General features: G+C 39.2%; 1 protein-coding gene across 1 annotated transcript in view; it reads left to right on the forward strand.

Annotated features, from left to right (window-relative positions):
- Positions 1-15458, forward strand: part of PDGFC (platelet derived growth factor C) — a 294325-nt gene that overhangs the window by 165748 nt on the left and 113119 nt on the right. The window contains exon 4 of the mRNA XM_044300150.1: positions 7640-7820. Coding sequence (XP_044156085.1) covers positions 7640-7820 — 181 coding nt within the window. The remainder of the gene's footprint in view (positions 1-7639; positions 7821-15458) is intronic.

Raw genomic sequence — 15458 nt, forward strand, 5'->3', positions numbered from 1 at the left:
CCTTACTTATGCTATAAAACTTGAGTGCTCATATTAGTTTTACTTCTAATCATTTTGATATTGTTTCGTTTAGGCCATTATTTTTATCTCTGGAAGTTTTGATTTGGCTCTGGATTCAGATTTTCTGCAAAAATGTAGTAAATCAGCAAAACACAAATTAAAGAATATTTGATAGTTTTTTTACTTGCAATACTATAAGGCCATGTTCAAGTTTTGATCAAACCCAGCACTGCTGGATTTGCCTACACGGCCACTACTATGGAGCCATATATTAAATAGTTCAAAACGTATCTACAGTGAAAGCTCTAAAGGTCATGAGAAAGCCTATCTTTAATAATGTTAAGTGCAATGGGGGAGAATTTTTATTTATTAATTTATTTTACTTGCCAATATAGCACCAAAATATTCTGCTTTGCTTTAGATTATGATCACACTCTGTTCCCAGTGGCCCTCACAAACCCCCTATAGGTATGTCTTTGGAGTGTGAAATGAAATTGGAATACCCAGAGCAAACTCACCCAAAAATGGGGAGAACATAGAAACTTAATGCAGATGTCCTTGGTCAGGTTTGAACACAGCACCCTAATGATGCAAGGCACCAGTGCTAACCAGTTAGCCACCATGGTACCTTTGAGCTTTAATAAGAATGGTATGTAATATGCTTGTGATGTGTATGTGTGTATATATATATATATATATACAGGGTGGGCCATTTATATGGATACACCTTAATAAAATAGGAATGGTTGGTGATATTAACTTCCTGTTTGTGGCACATTAGTATATGTGAGGGGGGAAACTTTTCAAGATGGGTGGTGACATATGCTGTGAAGATACGAGATGTGCAGCACCTGAAACTACGGATACTGGAAGCCTGTGCTAGCATTTCTCCTGCGGTGTTGCTATCAGTGTGTGAAGAGTGGGAGAAGAGGGTTGCATTGACAACCCAACACAATGGGCAGCACATTGAACACATTTTATAAGTGGTCAGAAACTTGTAAATAACTCATGAAATAATAAAGTTACGTTAAAACCAAGCACACCATTGTTTTTCTTGTGAAATTCCCAATAAGTTTGATGTGTCACATGACCCTCTATTGAAAAAAGAAAAGTTGGATTCAAAATGGCCGACTTCAAAATGGCCGCCATGGTCACCACCCATCTTGAAAAGTTTCCCCCCTCACATATACCAATGTGCCACAAACAGGAAATTAATATCACCAACCATTCCCATTGTATTAAGGTGTATCCATATAAATGGCCCACCCTGCATATATATATATTTCTAAAATCCTGCAGTTTTTGCAATGGCCACTCAGCATAATAATATAATAATAGTCGCCACTTCTTTGTCTGTACAGATTGCTTTTCAGTAGTCATCTCATTATCATCACAGGTAGGATTACAATGACAGAAAATACATATACATAGATAACAAGTATCCATCATTCACAATAGGTGATACCATAGCTTATCTGCTCCCTCCTGACCTCTGCATAGGTCACAGAGCATGCCTAGAAAACTCTCCCATAGATTAAAACCATATTTCTAAATGCTGTTAACAACAGAGTCCCCACCGTCATGTTCAGGAAATGTAATTTAAAAAAATATATAATCAGAAAATAAAGACAGATTAGAACTAAAGGATGTGTGTCACTATCTGGTTTTAACAGGCGCAAAAAAATTATAGGTGACACATTCCCTTTAGGGCTCATTCAGACGGCCGTATGCTGTCCTCAAAAATGCGGAACAATTTTTTTGCTGACAGTTCAGCATGTCTGCAAAAAAACGGATTGCATTTAGTTTTTTTGCTGATCCATAGACTTCAATAGGGCCATGTCGTGATTTTCACTGGCGAGTATAGGACATGTTTCTTTTTTTTTTTTTGCTAAGCCGTGCAATGGAATGGGACAGCATCTAAACCGCAAAAAAACGGATCCGCATTTTTGCGGACAGCATACAGCTGTCAGAATGAGCCCTTAAACTGAAGTAAACCAAATTTATTAAGAGGCACATGTTCTAAAGACTTAAGTTTGTACTAATGTTTCCACTATTGTCTTTAATAATGTTAAATCTGTCAGAAACCGACTGTCTCCGCCACCTGTAGACTAACCCACCCACTTCAAAAGTGTCAAGAGAAAAGTATGTATGCACCAAAGTTTCTAGCTTTTTTTTACAGCCTAATACTGCCATAAATTCCCCCAGTAAAGTATATCATTGCTGGTCACCACATTTCACATGGAGTGGACCGATACCAATATTACTACATATATGCAGATTAGGATTTCTAGAATTTAAAGCAAGGCAATGATGTCTGTATCACTTAAATACTGTAGATGTATGCATTGTATATGTCATTATGCAGTGTCCCATCCCTTCTTTCATATATTATATATCTAGTAAGTTCTATTTATTAACCAATGCTGCATCCATGACTGTGATTAATGAGATAATGCCTAAAACATGTATAAAAAGTGTTTAAAGGGATAGAGTCGGTGAACAGGTTGACCATGTTAAGCTGACAGCACTAGGCAGGGCCTGGGGAGAGCTGTACAAAACATATCTTTTGCAGAGATTTTCTCATCAAGAGTAGTGAGAATATTCAGTTTTATTCTGCCAGATTCTGCTTTCATAAGGGCATTTGCAAGAGCAGAACCTGGCAGAATAAAACTTCATATGCACATGACCCTTGCTGAGAAAAGCTCCACAAAAGGTATGTTTGTCTTGTTTTCATCCTGTCACCTGATATAACTTTACTTTAAATGCTGAAAGCACTTCAAAGTGAAGCCCCATCTCCAGTGCTTTTACAAGAGCAGAACCTGGCAGAATAAAAGTTCATATTCACACCACCCCTGATGGAAAAAGCTCCACAAATGGTATGTCTGTCTTGCTTTCATCCACCATTCATCCGCTGTCAGCAATTCACAGAGGTCGAAATGCTGACAGATTCCCTTAATAAAATTGTGAGTAGTATTTTCCATAATTTAAAATGGGGGAGAGCTTTTATGATAAAATTTTAGTAACAAATTTTCAATAGGTCCAGCACCTTGGAATTTAAAATAAAACATAACTTTTATTTGCATGAACAAAATAAACTCCATGGTGCCCTGGAGGATGAGGTGGGGGGGGGGGGGGGGGTTGGCGTATTTTGCGCAGATCGTGCTTCATTAAGCCATTGATGAAGTGCGATCTGCTCAAAACGTGACGCCCCCCCCCCCCCCTGGACCTATTGAAAATTTGTTACTGAAGTCTCTCATGACCCCAGATCCGGGGGATTGATCCATGCTGCCTTTTTCTTCATATTACGGGAGTGTCTGGATTACTCAAATTTAGGGTGAGCTGTGTGGAAACTTTTTTCTTTTTTTTTTCTTTTTATGATAAAATGCCATATACCAGAAGGATTGTTAAAACCTGCACAGCTGTGTTGGCATGGGCAGTATAACTGATTAGCATTACAGTGCAGGTGCTTCAGGGATTATTAAGTGATTAAATCTGAAATATTATGGCATGAAAGAGTGTATTTTAGATTCAATTGCTGAAGAGTCAATGGAGGATTTACAGCAAAAGGGAAGACATTAACTACAAGAGGATGTTTCCTCTGTGCAGCGAAGGTGATCAGGATCTGCTTATACAGGGAGTGCAGAATTATTAGGCAAGTTGTATTTTTGAGGATTAATTTTATTATTGAACAACAACCATGTTCTCAATGAACCCAAAAAACTCATTAATATCAAAGCTGAATATTTTTGGAAGTAGTTTTTAGTTTGTTTTTAGCTTTAGCTATTTTAGGGGGATATCTGTGTGTGCAGGTGACTATTACTGTGCATAATTATTAGGCAACTTAACAAAAACAAATATATACCCATTTCAATTATTTATTTTTACCAGTGAAACCAATATAACATCTTAACATTCACAAATATACATTTCTGACATTCAAAAACAAAACAAAAACAAATCAGTGACCAATATAGCCACCTTTCTTTGCAAGGACACTCAAAAGCCTGCCATCCATGGATTCTGTCAGTGTTTTGATCTGTTCACCATCAACATTGCGTGCAGCAGCAACCACAGCCTCCCAGACACTGTTCAGAGAGGTGTACTGTTTTCCCTCCTTGTAAATCTCACATTTGATGATGGACCACAGGTTCTCAATGGGGTTCAGATCAGGTGAACAAGGAGGCCATGTCATTCGTTTTTCTTCTTTTATACCCTTTCTTGCCAGCCACGCTGTGGAGTACTTGGACGCGTGTGATGGAGCATTGTCCTGCATGAAAATCATGTTTTTCTTGAAGGATGCAGACTTATTCCTGTACCACTGCTTGAAGAAGGTGTCTTCCAGAAACTGGCAGTAGGACTGGGAGTTGAGCTTGACTCCATCCTCAACCCGAAAAGGCCCCACAAGCTCATCTTTGATGATACCAGCCCAAACCAGTACTCCACCTCCACCTTGCTGGCGTCTGAGTCGGACTGGAGCTCTCTGCCCTTTACCAATCCAGCCACGGGCCCATCCATCTGGCCCATCAAGACTCACTCTCATTTCATCACTCCATAAAACCTTAGAAAAATCAGTCTTGAGATATTTCTTGGCCCAGTCTTGACGTTTCAGCTTGTGTGTCTTGTTCAGTGGTGGTCGTCTTTCAGCCTTTCTTACCTTGGCCATGTCTCTGAGTATTGCACACCTTGTGCTTTTGGGCACTCCAGTGATGTTGCAGCTCTGAAATATGGCCAAACTGGTGGCAAGTGGCATCTTGGCAGCTGCATGCTTGACTTTTCTCAGTTCATGGGCAGTTATTTTGCGCCTTGGTTTTTCCACATGCTTCTTGCGACCCTGTTGACTATTTTGAATGAAACGCTTGATTGTTCGATGATCACGCTTCAGAAGCTTTGCAATTTTAAGAGTGCTGCATCCCTCTGCAAGATATCTCATTATTTTTGACTTTTCTGAGCCTGTCAAGTCCTTCTTTTGACCCATTTTGCCAAAGGAAAGGAAGTTGCCTAATAATTATGCACACCTGATATAGGGTGTTGATGTCATTAGACCACACCCCTTCTCATTACAGAGATGCACATCACCTAATATGCTTAATTGGTAGTAGGCTTTCGAGCCTATACAGCTTGGAGTAAGACAACATGCATAAAGAGGATGATGTGGTCAAAATACTCATTTGCCTAATAATTCTGCACTCCCTGTAAAATAACCATAGAAATATACAATATAGTATATTCAGAACAAAAGGTTTTCCTTGACACAGGGAAATGACATAGTGCTTAATCTGATCACTCTGTCCCAAAAATCTATTGTAATTAAAAGAAAAAAGGTACACAGCGCCACATAGCATGTACATTGATTGTAGTTGCAAAGAAGGGAAAAGGGGAGCTGTATTATCCTCACCTTGTAACATTGTGCAATAGGGGCACAACGCTGAAAGAAAATGTAGCAGTGCAAGGGAAATCAGCTGCAGCCAGGTGTGGAGTGGGCCATCAATGATGATAGCTGGATAATATATCAGGGGTGCAGAAAAAGAACCAGCTCTACCGATATTCCAAATTTATTTAAGAAAAGACACGGCAATGCGTTTCGATTTTTTTCGAGGAAGATGTGATGTCTACGTGTCCTTTCTTTAATACATTTGGAATATTAGCAGTGCTGGTTCTTTTTCTGCACCCTTGATATACTAACCAAAAATTAACTGGGAAGATAACTAGGAGAAGGGCTGCAGCACGGACAGCAGATGATATAGGCAGGACACAGTACAAGGAAAAAATAGGTTAGCTACAGAAAAGGAGGAAGTGGCTGGGCAGAGAGAGCACAGGCAGGCTGCGAAGCCAGTCTGCATCTTACAGTGAGCTGCAATCAGTAGAATGATGAAGACAAATTCTTCTTAGTAATGCTCAGGGTTGCTAAGAGGGAATTTTTTATTATTTTTTTTAAATAAAATTGCAGATATTTCCCTAACAAAGCATATTAAAAAGTTATTAACATCACTGTCCCTACTCATTATTATTTTTTCAAGGTTGAAAACATTATATTTTAAATGAGTTTTACTAAACCAATTTTCTTATACTTTATTAAGAAATTCTAAGTTAAAGTACATATGTGATCAGACAGCACAGTATGGAGATGGGTTGGCTATTCTGTTAGCCTAGATATAGTGCACTGTTTGATTAATAGGAGTGATCATTAAATACACTGGACACCTAAGGGGAGATTTACCATCTCCATTCACCTAGTTTAGGCATTCAAAATTTGCAATAACCCAGTTTTGCTGTTTTTTAGGTACCATTGTCACTAAATCTAGTTACAAATTAAATTTTTACTCCAACCTCTCTAGTTTCCAAAAAGGGTGAGTGGTGAGGGTGGTACGTGGCCATTGGCCATAGAATACTCATGATCATTTACACTAGAAACTGGTGTAAATGATGACTGAAACTATGTTGTCTACAAGTTGGAGTAGATTCCAGTCTGGCACAGGGCCTGCCAGAGGCCTCTGGTGGTGCAGGCCCTTCTAGAGGTCTCTAGTGGCACAGGGCCTAACAAGATTGGCGTAGCACATGCTAATCTTGATAAGTCAGGATCATAGCTTGTACGTATGGTGTATTTATGACCACAGCCTATCCTCCTCACGGTGATTGATGGGTGTCTACTGTGCATCTGCATACACAAAAGCCCATCTGTCAATGTGAAGAGGGTGGGAGAAGGCAAGAGCTCTGCTCATGGGTAGAGTTTATCAAGCCATGCACTCCAGAACTATAGTTTGAAAAATCACAAAAATAGGACTTTACAACTTTTTGGGCAAATTTGTGCAAAAAGTTTTGTGACATTTTGCTCTTTTATCCCCCTTCCCCCCGGGTTTAAAGGAATTTTCCATGAGAAAATAAACATATCTTTAAAGGGATTCTGTCAGCTGGATTTTAGTAACAGAGCTTTTGACATCACCACATCAGTCTCCTCGATTTGTTTTAAAATATACCAGTATTACCGCCATCTGCCTTGTCAGAGGAGACTGATGTGGTGAGGTATCCTGGCCCCCTACCATTCTCCAATTACTGCTGCAGCAATGATGTCTCAACACGGGAATATGTGAGCTCCGCAGCCAATCATTAGTCACAGCAGTGACCCCCTACAGCCAAAGGTTGGCTACAATAGTCACATGTCCCTCTTTCAGGACGTTATCACTGCAGTAGGACGTGGAGAAGGGCAGAGGACCGGGTATCCTTGGAATGGGAGAAGTAGGGAATCAGCGAGTATGCCTTTCTTTCTTTTTTATTTATTTTCAGCATGTTAATCTTTTTTAACAATCCTTTTTTTCCTGAAAAAACGGTTAAATCTTCTGTTCAAGATCCTTATCTCTTGATGCCCATTCATTTCAATAGTCGCATTGGTGTTACAGTGTCAATGAGAAATAAAGGCAAAACAGGTGTGTGAAAAGACACTGGAGAAAAGGTAGAACCCACAATAGTGTTTCAAAGGAATACATTTTACAATCTGTACATGAGAAGAATAAAATTGTGTTTCCAGGTGTAAACCTTTTCAGCTGATAAAAGGAGATACAAACTTGTATTGTATGCCAGAATTTGTGAACTTTTGGTTATTTTCTTCTGATATGAAATGACTTTACCTTTTTTTTTTTTAAAGGTACGATTTTGTGGAGATTGAAGATCCCAGTGATGGGACGAAACTTGGACGTTGGTGTGGTTCTAAAGTAGTGCCCAGCAAGCAGATATCAAAAGGAAACCAGATTAGGATACGATTTGTATCCGATGAGTATTTTCCCTCTGAACCGGGATTCTGCATCCATTATTCTCTTCTCACTCCGGTAAGCAAATTGCTTCTAGGCTCAGGGTAGCAATTAAAAGACAGCACTGTGCATTCTGTAACCTGATTGATTTAGGTCATAAGCTCTGAAAGGCCCCAAAAAAGTTAATGAAAAGTAAACAACTTTCTTCAGAGCGCAATGTATTCCTTTCTAGAAAACTAAATATATACCCAGGTGTTTCACTTTGCTGATTTGGGATGTGTCAGTGATATGAGTTTGTGGTCAGTCATGTGAAAATTCTTGCATAACTTTGTGTTTTTTCCACTTTACAAGGAAATTCAATAACTGTAAATTACATTTGAGTTTTTTGGAAAGTAACATTGCCTGCAACAAACAGTAACTGCCAGGCTATGATTTTACATAAACCACATGATTACGGTATATGCAGATGAACTTGTCCAACTGATTTGTCGTAGCTCTTACTGATGCTGTACATGGTTCCCAATAGTGGATCTCTTAGGTAGGTATCTCCAGATCTCCTCTATCAAATAGAATTGAGGTACCAAACCAAACATTAGGTATCTAGACCATGTTGAAGGAATTGTGGGTATCTTGTACACATAAATATTGGTTAACTGTGTTACATATTTTTTTTTACTATACTTGAAATGCAAATATGAAGTTATGAGCAAGAATTTTGAAATATGCTATCTACAGCTTGAAGGAAATTAATGTTGTGCTTTCCTATTCAATCTCAGCATAAAGGACATTTGCCTTGCAGCCTTTACCACAAACATGCTTGCTTGGTGGTAACTAGGCATTATTTGATGGTAATTTTTGGACACTGTACAGTTTTTTAATTATTATGTTATAAAAAATATAAATTAACCCCTTTTACAGCATGTCTCATATATGTACATTGAAATTTGTCTCTTAAAAGATGTTTTACACTGCAGACACCTGGAGTCTAAAATGATGATGATCATGGACATTTCACCCCTCAGATGTTGTAGTCCATTGTGGCCATGGAATCCGAGAGGGCTTTCCTCGGGAGCTCTGCAATCTTGGGCCCCAAACGTCTCCCCCATTGTGGCGATTGAGGGAACCGTTTGGTTGTAATTGCAGCCTCAGGCCCACTGAAGGATTTGGGGCCTGCCACAGCAATGTTCCTATGGAACACTATCTGTGGCAGGGCTCCAAAGAAACAAAATAAAACTCCCATAGCCTGTAATGGTAATTCACTGCAGTCTATGAGAGAAGCTATCAGACGATTTTATGTTCCCCTAGGGGAACATGAAAAAGTAAAAAAAAAAAAAAAAAAAAACTTTTAAAAACAAAAATTCAAATTACCTCCCTAAAATAAAAATAAAAAATAAAGATCATAGGTATCACTGAATCTCAGAATTGAAAAATATAAACATATTTATCCCATATTGTGAACGCCATCATGAAAAAAATCAAATGTAATCACTCCTACCACACATACAGTATCTCACAAAAGTGAGTACACCTTTCACAGTTTTGTAAATATTTTATTATGCCTTTTCATAGGACAACACTGAAGATATGACACTTTGATACAATGTAAAGTAGTCAGTATACAGCTTGTATAACAGTGTAAATTTGATGTCCCCTTAAAATAACTCAACACAGAGCGATTAATGTCTAAACCGCTGGTAACAAAAGTGAGTACACCCCTAAGTGAAAATGGCCAAATTGTGCCCAATTAGCCATTTTCCCTCCCCGATGTCAGGTGACTCATTAGTGTTACAAGGTCTCAGGTGTGAATGGGGAGCAGGTGTGTTAAATTTGGTGTTATCACTCTCACACTCTCTCATACTGGTCACTGGAAGTTCAGTATGACACCTCATGGCAAAGAACTCTCTGAGGATCTGAAAAAATGAATTGTTGCTCTACATAAAGATGGCCGAGGCTATAAGAAGATTGTCAGCCCTCTGAATTGAGCTGCAGCACAGTGGCCAAGACCATTTAGAGGTTTAACAAGAAACGTTCCACTCAGAACAGTCCTCACCATGGCCGACAAAGGAAGTTGAATGCACGTGCTCAGCGTCATATCCAGAGGTTGTATGAGTGCTGCCAGCATTGCTGCAGAGGTTAAAGGGGTGGGGGGTCTGCCTGTCAGTGCTCAGACCATACATGGCACACTGCCTTAAATTGGTCATCCAAGAAGGAAGCCTCTTCTAAAGATGATGCACAAGAAAAACCAAACATTTTTCTGAAGACAAGCAGACTAAGGACATGGATTACTGGAACCATGTCTTGTGGTCTGATGAGACCAAGAGAAACTTATTTGGTTGAGATGGTGTCAAGCATGTGTGGCGGCAACTAGGTGAGGAGTACAAAGACAAGTATGTCCTGCCTACAATCAAGCATGGTGGTGGCAGTGTCATGGTTTGAGGCTGCATTAGTGCTGCCGGCTGTGGGGAGCTAAAGTTCATTGAGGAAACCATGAATACCAACACGTACTGTGATATACTGAAGCAGAGCATGATCCCCTCCCTTTCGAAACTGGGATGCAGGGCAGTATTCCAGCGTGATAACAACCCCAAACACACCTCCAAGACGACTACTGCCTTGCTAAAGAAACTGAGGATAAAGGTGCTGGATGGGCCAAGCATGTCTCCAGACCTAAACCCTATTGAGCATCTGTGGAGCTTCCTTAAACGGAAGGTGGAGGAAATCAAGGTCTATAACATCCACCACATCCATGGAGTAGTGGAAGAGGATTCCAGTGACAACCTGTGAAGCTCTAATGAACTCCATGCCCAAGAGAGTTAAAGCAGTGCTGGAAAATAATGGTGGCCACACAAAATATTGACACTTTGTGTACAATTTGGCCATATTTATTTAGGGGTGTACTAACTTTTGTTGCCAGTGGTTTAGACATTAATGGCTGTGTGCTGAGTTATTTTGAGGGCACACCAAATATACACTGTTATACAAGCTGTATACTGACTACTTTACATTGTATCAAAGTGTCATATATTCAGTGTTGTCCCATGAAAAGATATAATAAAATATTTACAAAAATGTGAGGGGTGTACTCACTTTTGTAAGACACTGTAGAATAATGAATCTCTGCCAGAAGCTTCTCGTTTCCTATTACAGACCATAAAATAATAGCATTTTGATTTTGATATTCACATGTTACACTAGATTTTAATTGCAATATTCAGTGGTATGACCACAATGTATGAATACACCCTAATAACAGGACCTCAAATATTTCCGGCAGCCCCCACATACATTAGATTGTCAGTAGACCCTACTTTCCAATAGTGATGAGCCACAGGGGCTATATTCGAATTCGCGATATTTCAAGAATATTTGGGCGAATATTTATCATATATTCGTGAATTCACGAATTTGAGATAATTTTCTTGATTGCGAATCGGCAATGTAATATTCGCGTTATGCGTTCGAAATACAGGCGTGGGTCACTTTTGCTAAATTTTCCAAGCTGCTAGACGTTTTCTGAGACTGGAGAAAATGGTTGGCATGGCAGAACATTAAAAATGAAATAGCTTTATATGCAGTTAGAGTGCTCCAATATATTCGCGATTGCGCTAATCGGCACAAACTTCAAATTTTAGCAGATCTGCATGTATGTATGGACAGCAGAACCTAACACACTACCTGCAACAGCTACACTATATCAGTATATAACCTACACTCATTGACTATCTCCCACTAACTATCAGTATTATATATATATATGAGCTAACTATCTATCTAATGTAATGAGTGGAAAGCACAGAGCACAGCAATGACACTGCTGTCTCTCTCAGAACTTAAAAAAAACTGTAGAAAATGGCTGCTGGGGAGGTTCTTATATAATAAGGGGTAGGCAACTTTCCTATTGGTTGCTAGGGATGTTGCTAAAATCAGACAAAGACATTGCAGTCTTCTCATTGGCCCACAAGCAAGAAGGGAGGTTACTGATGAAAAAAAAAACTAGAATATTCAAAATTATGAATATATATCACTATATACTAAATATTCGCGAATTCTCGAAGTGCTGATATTAGCGATTAATATTTGCGATTCAAATATTAGCGCCCAACACTTTTTTCCAAGTATGGGATCATCTAAGGATAGTCTGATGTGTATGGCAGGCTAGATAGTAATGACAAGCAGTGACTCCAGTCATCTTATCCGGGTCACATACATTTAGAAGGCATTTCTGCTAAAGTTGACTTTTTTTATTTATACCATGTTACTGGCCTACATAAATGGGAATAATAGCTCAAGCAGATATTTGACCTCAAACAACTTCTTCATTAAGCGATCACTTTGAATTAATGTCCAAAAACTGCATGATGTCACTGGCCTATGCTCTTGTGGATCTTTGCAATGTGCCTACAAAGCTCTCTACATGAAAGTCTTGACAATGGACGGGAACTGATCCATTGCACAGTCATTTAGCAGGGCTTGATTATTGCTTTATCAGCCGTTCACTTTCTTTTAGTTTTAATATGCTCCTGATGAACAATTATTTATTTTCTTCGGCTACAATAATATCTTTCCCAGACCTTTTTAATTAGCATAAATCCCTCTTGTAAATCTGTTTGTCCAGTGATAATAGTGTAGAAATGCTTTCATGCTTAGGTAATGCAACCTGCAACCTACAGCAGTTTGTTTGAGAATTAACTGTGGACACGTTCTTCAACCTGATGACTGAAGGGCTAGAACTTGACAGATATGTTTTACATTGGATGTCACTTATGAATAGACCTTGTACATACATGTAAACTGTAAAAAACTTTTATGAACTAGACATATTTTTCACGTACGGCCTTACAAATTACTAGTTCTTAATGGGGGGTTTTAACCACACAATAGCTGGCTATGATGTCATGGTAAATATATTATAGGAAATAAAGATTTACTGTACAGTGGTCCCTCAAGTTGCAATATTAATTGGTTCCAGGAAAACCATTGTATGTTGAAACCATTGTAAGTTGAGTAATCAGTTCCAAAGCCCCAAAATGTCATCCAAGATAAGAGAAAATTAATATTTAAGAAAAATAAGTGGATAACTAAGACAAATTAAACATGTTCTTACATATAACAGTCAGGAATGGCTGCTAACTAGCATCTAATACAGCTATTTTACCAGAGAAGTGGCCTTGATTGGTTGGATCTGAGTCTGAGGCATAGTATGTTGAATCTAATTTCAACTTACGATGGGTCATAAAAGACCATTGTATGTTGAAAATATTGTATTCTGAGGGATCACTGTATTGTAAAGTAACCTTTAGGCATTCAAGAAATACATTCATTTTGAGGGAGATTTTTGTGGCATGGATATTGATGACTTATCCTCATGATAGGTCATCAATATCAGATTGGTAGGGGCACCCTCACCAATTAGATGTTTTAGCCAGCTACCTGAAACTATACAGTGAATGGAACTGGAACTGGAAGCAGAAGGCTCTGTCCTCTGTGTAGTGACGGTACCGATGGCACTGCAGCTCACCTCACAGCTTCAGTACTCTGGCACCAGAAACCACACGGTGGACAGAGCCTTCTGTCCACTATATTGTTTCCAGTGCCCGTGGCTGCCTAAAACAGATAATCCATGTAGAGCCGGGTGTCAGATCCCCAAAATATGATATTGATTACCTATTCTGAGGATTTGTCATTAATATCTAAGTCTCTGAAAACTCCTTTAATGATGAGGACATGCAGACTGTACTAGACCACCAACCGTAGTAATGTATTCACCCTCTCTCTAATATAGCTACCATCCCCACTTCTTTTTTTGTAGCACTCAAAATCTGGACATTGAGGCTTATATAGAGAGCAGACATGCTTCGTCAGCTGCCATAGGTACAGACATATTCTCCATTAAAGCCAGTGCATCCAGATTATAATAGTTCTATACATACAGTGGCATGCAAAAGTTTGGGCACCTCTGGTCAAAATTACTGTAACTGTGAACAGTTAAGCAAGTTCAAGTAACCATAACAGTAATTTTGACCATGCCACTGACCATGCCACTGCTTGCCACTATTTTTTTTAAGTCTATGACATAAGCCCTAAGCACTCTAATCTAAAAAGGCAGCCGGTTAAAACCAATATGGCACTGTGTAACTTAGGGATATGAATGAACAAACATGTGAACAGTGTTGAACGAGCATGCTCGGCCGAACACCTCATGTGTTCGAGTCAGTGTATTTAAATCTAATTTAGTCTCTATTTCTATGCAGAAGATCGCTGTACAGTGAGGGAATCCCTCAGTGTGAGCTCACGGCGTAGGAGTCCCTGTTCTGACACCATATATAGCTATGTCCATATATGGAGTTAGTGCTTGGGGACACCCCAGTGTATTTAAATCTAATTTAGCCTGTATTTCAGAAAAGTTTCTGCCGGGTTTGAAACTCACGACCTTCTGAATTAGAGGCAAGTGTAGTGGTTAAAGTTCTGGGCTATGATGCAGAAGCTGTGAGTTCAAATTCCGTCACAAACTTTTTCAGAAAAAGAGGCAAAACTTAATTTAAACATATATATATATATATATATATATATATGTTTTTAGCTATAATATATTTGCATGTTATAATATATTTAGAATATATAATACATATATAGAACTCGAAAGTCAATCAACTAGAAGTAACTGGCTATGCAGCTATTATAGCTGAGTGGTTAAGTGCATTGCCTCTAATACAAAAGGTCGTGAGTTTGAATACTGGCAGAAACTTTTCTAAAATACAGGCTAAATTAGATTTAAATACACTGGTGTGTCCCCAAGCACTGACTCCATATATGGACATAGCTATATATGGAATCAGAGCAGGGACTCCTAAGCCGAACTAGAGTCCAGACGCCCTCCCCTCTTCAGAGCAGGGGGTGCCTGGGGTTCTATTGATTTCCATTGTGCTCGGGTGCTCGGTAGAACACCCGAGCATCGCAAAGTGTTCTACCCGAGCACTTTGGTGCTCGATCAACACTACATGTGAACCATTTTTAAGAACGCACATCTCAGATATTACAATCTCAGACATCTGTATGTTCCTCATGAGCTTCAGCATGATTTTCAAGGACGGCTATCAAAACCACCATTGTAATTCACTTGAGATGAAGGGGAGGATACTTTGGTCATAGAGTAGACATAATATCTGTGGGGGTAATTATCTCAATTAAGCCTCGTTCATATCTCCTGTGCCGAAACAGCCTGCCAAATCTCAAAACGGAGATGTGAACGAGGCCTTATTTGACGATGAGACTCAGAATTCACTGACTGTATATCAACTGATGTGGATTCAGCACAATCTAGATCTCAGCTGAATATTGTAGTCATTGATTTCCTGACTAGCGCAATGATGATTTCAGTTGCAATTCACAAACAATGCTATATACTGTAATGGTGGAATATATTACCTATGAACAGGCCTGGCCGCTCCACACCTGCTTTCCCTTAGCTGAGTTTGGCTGGTTATGCCATGCACAGATTAGAAGGGCTGGCAGTTCATGTTTCAACTTATTTGATTAATTACAGGGAAGCTGTGCACAGTGCAGCCAAATCTCACTTTTTAATGAAAGGGAATGCACCTGTGCTGTCTTTTGATCTTAGAATAGCAGCCATTGACACGTTTATTTGCTCATTGATGGAAATGCAGCTCTCATTCCAACTAGTTGTGTCAAATAATCTGCATGTCAATGTTATGAAGA

The sequence above is a fragment of the Bufo gargarizans genome, chromosome 1 (assembly GCF_014858855.1).
Source record: "Bufo gargarizans isolate SCDJY-AF-19 chromosome 1, ASM1485885v1, whole genome shotgun sequence".
Classification (NCBI taxonomy): Eukaryota; Metazoa; Chordata; class Amphibia; order Anura; family Bufonidae; genus Bufo; species Bufo gargarizans.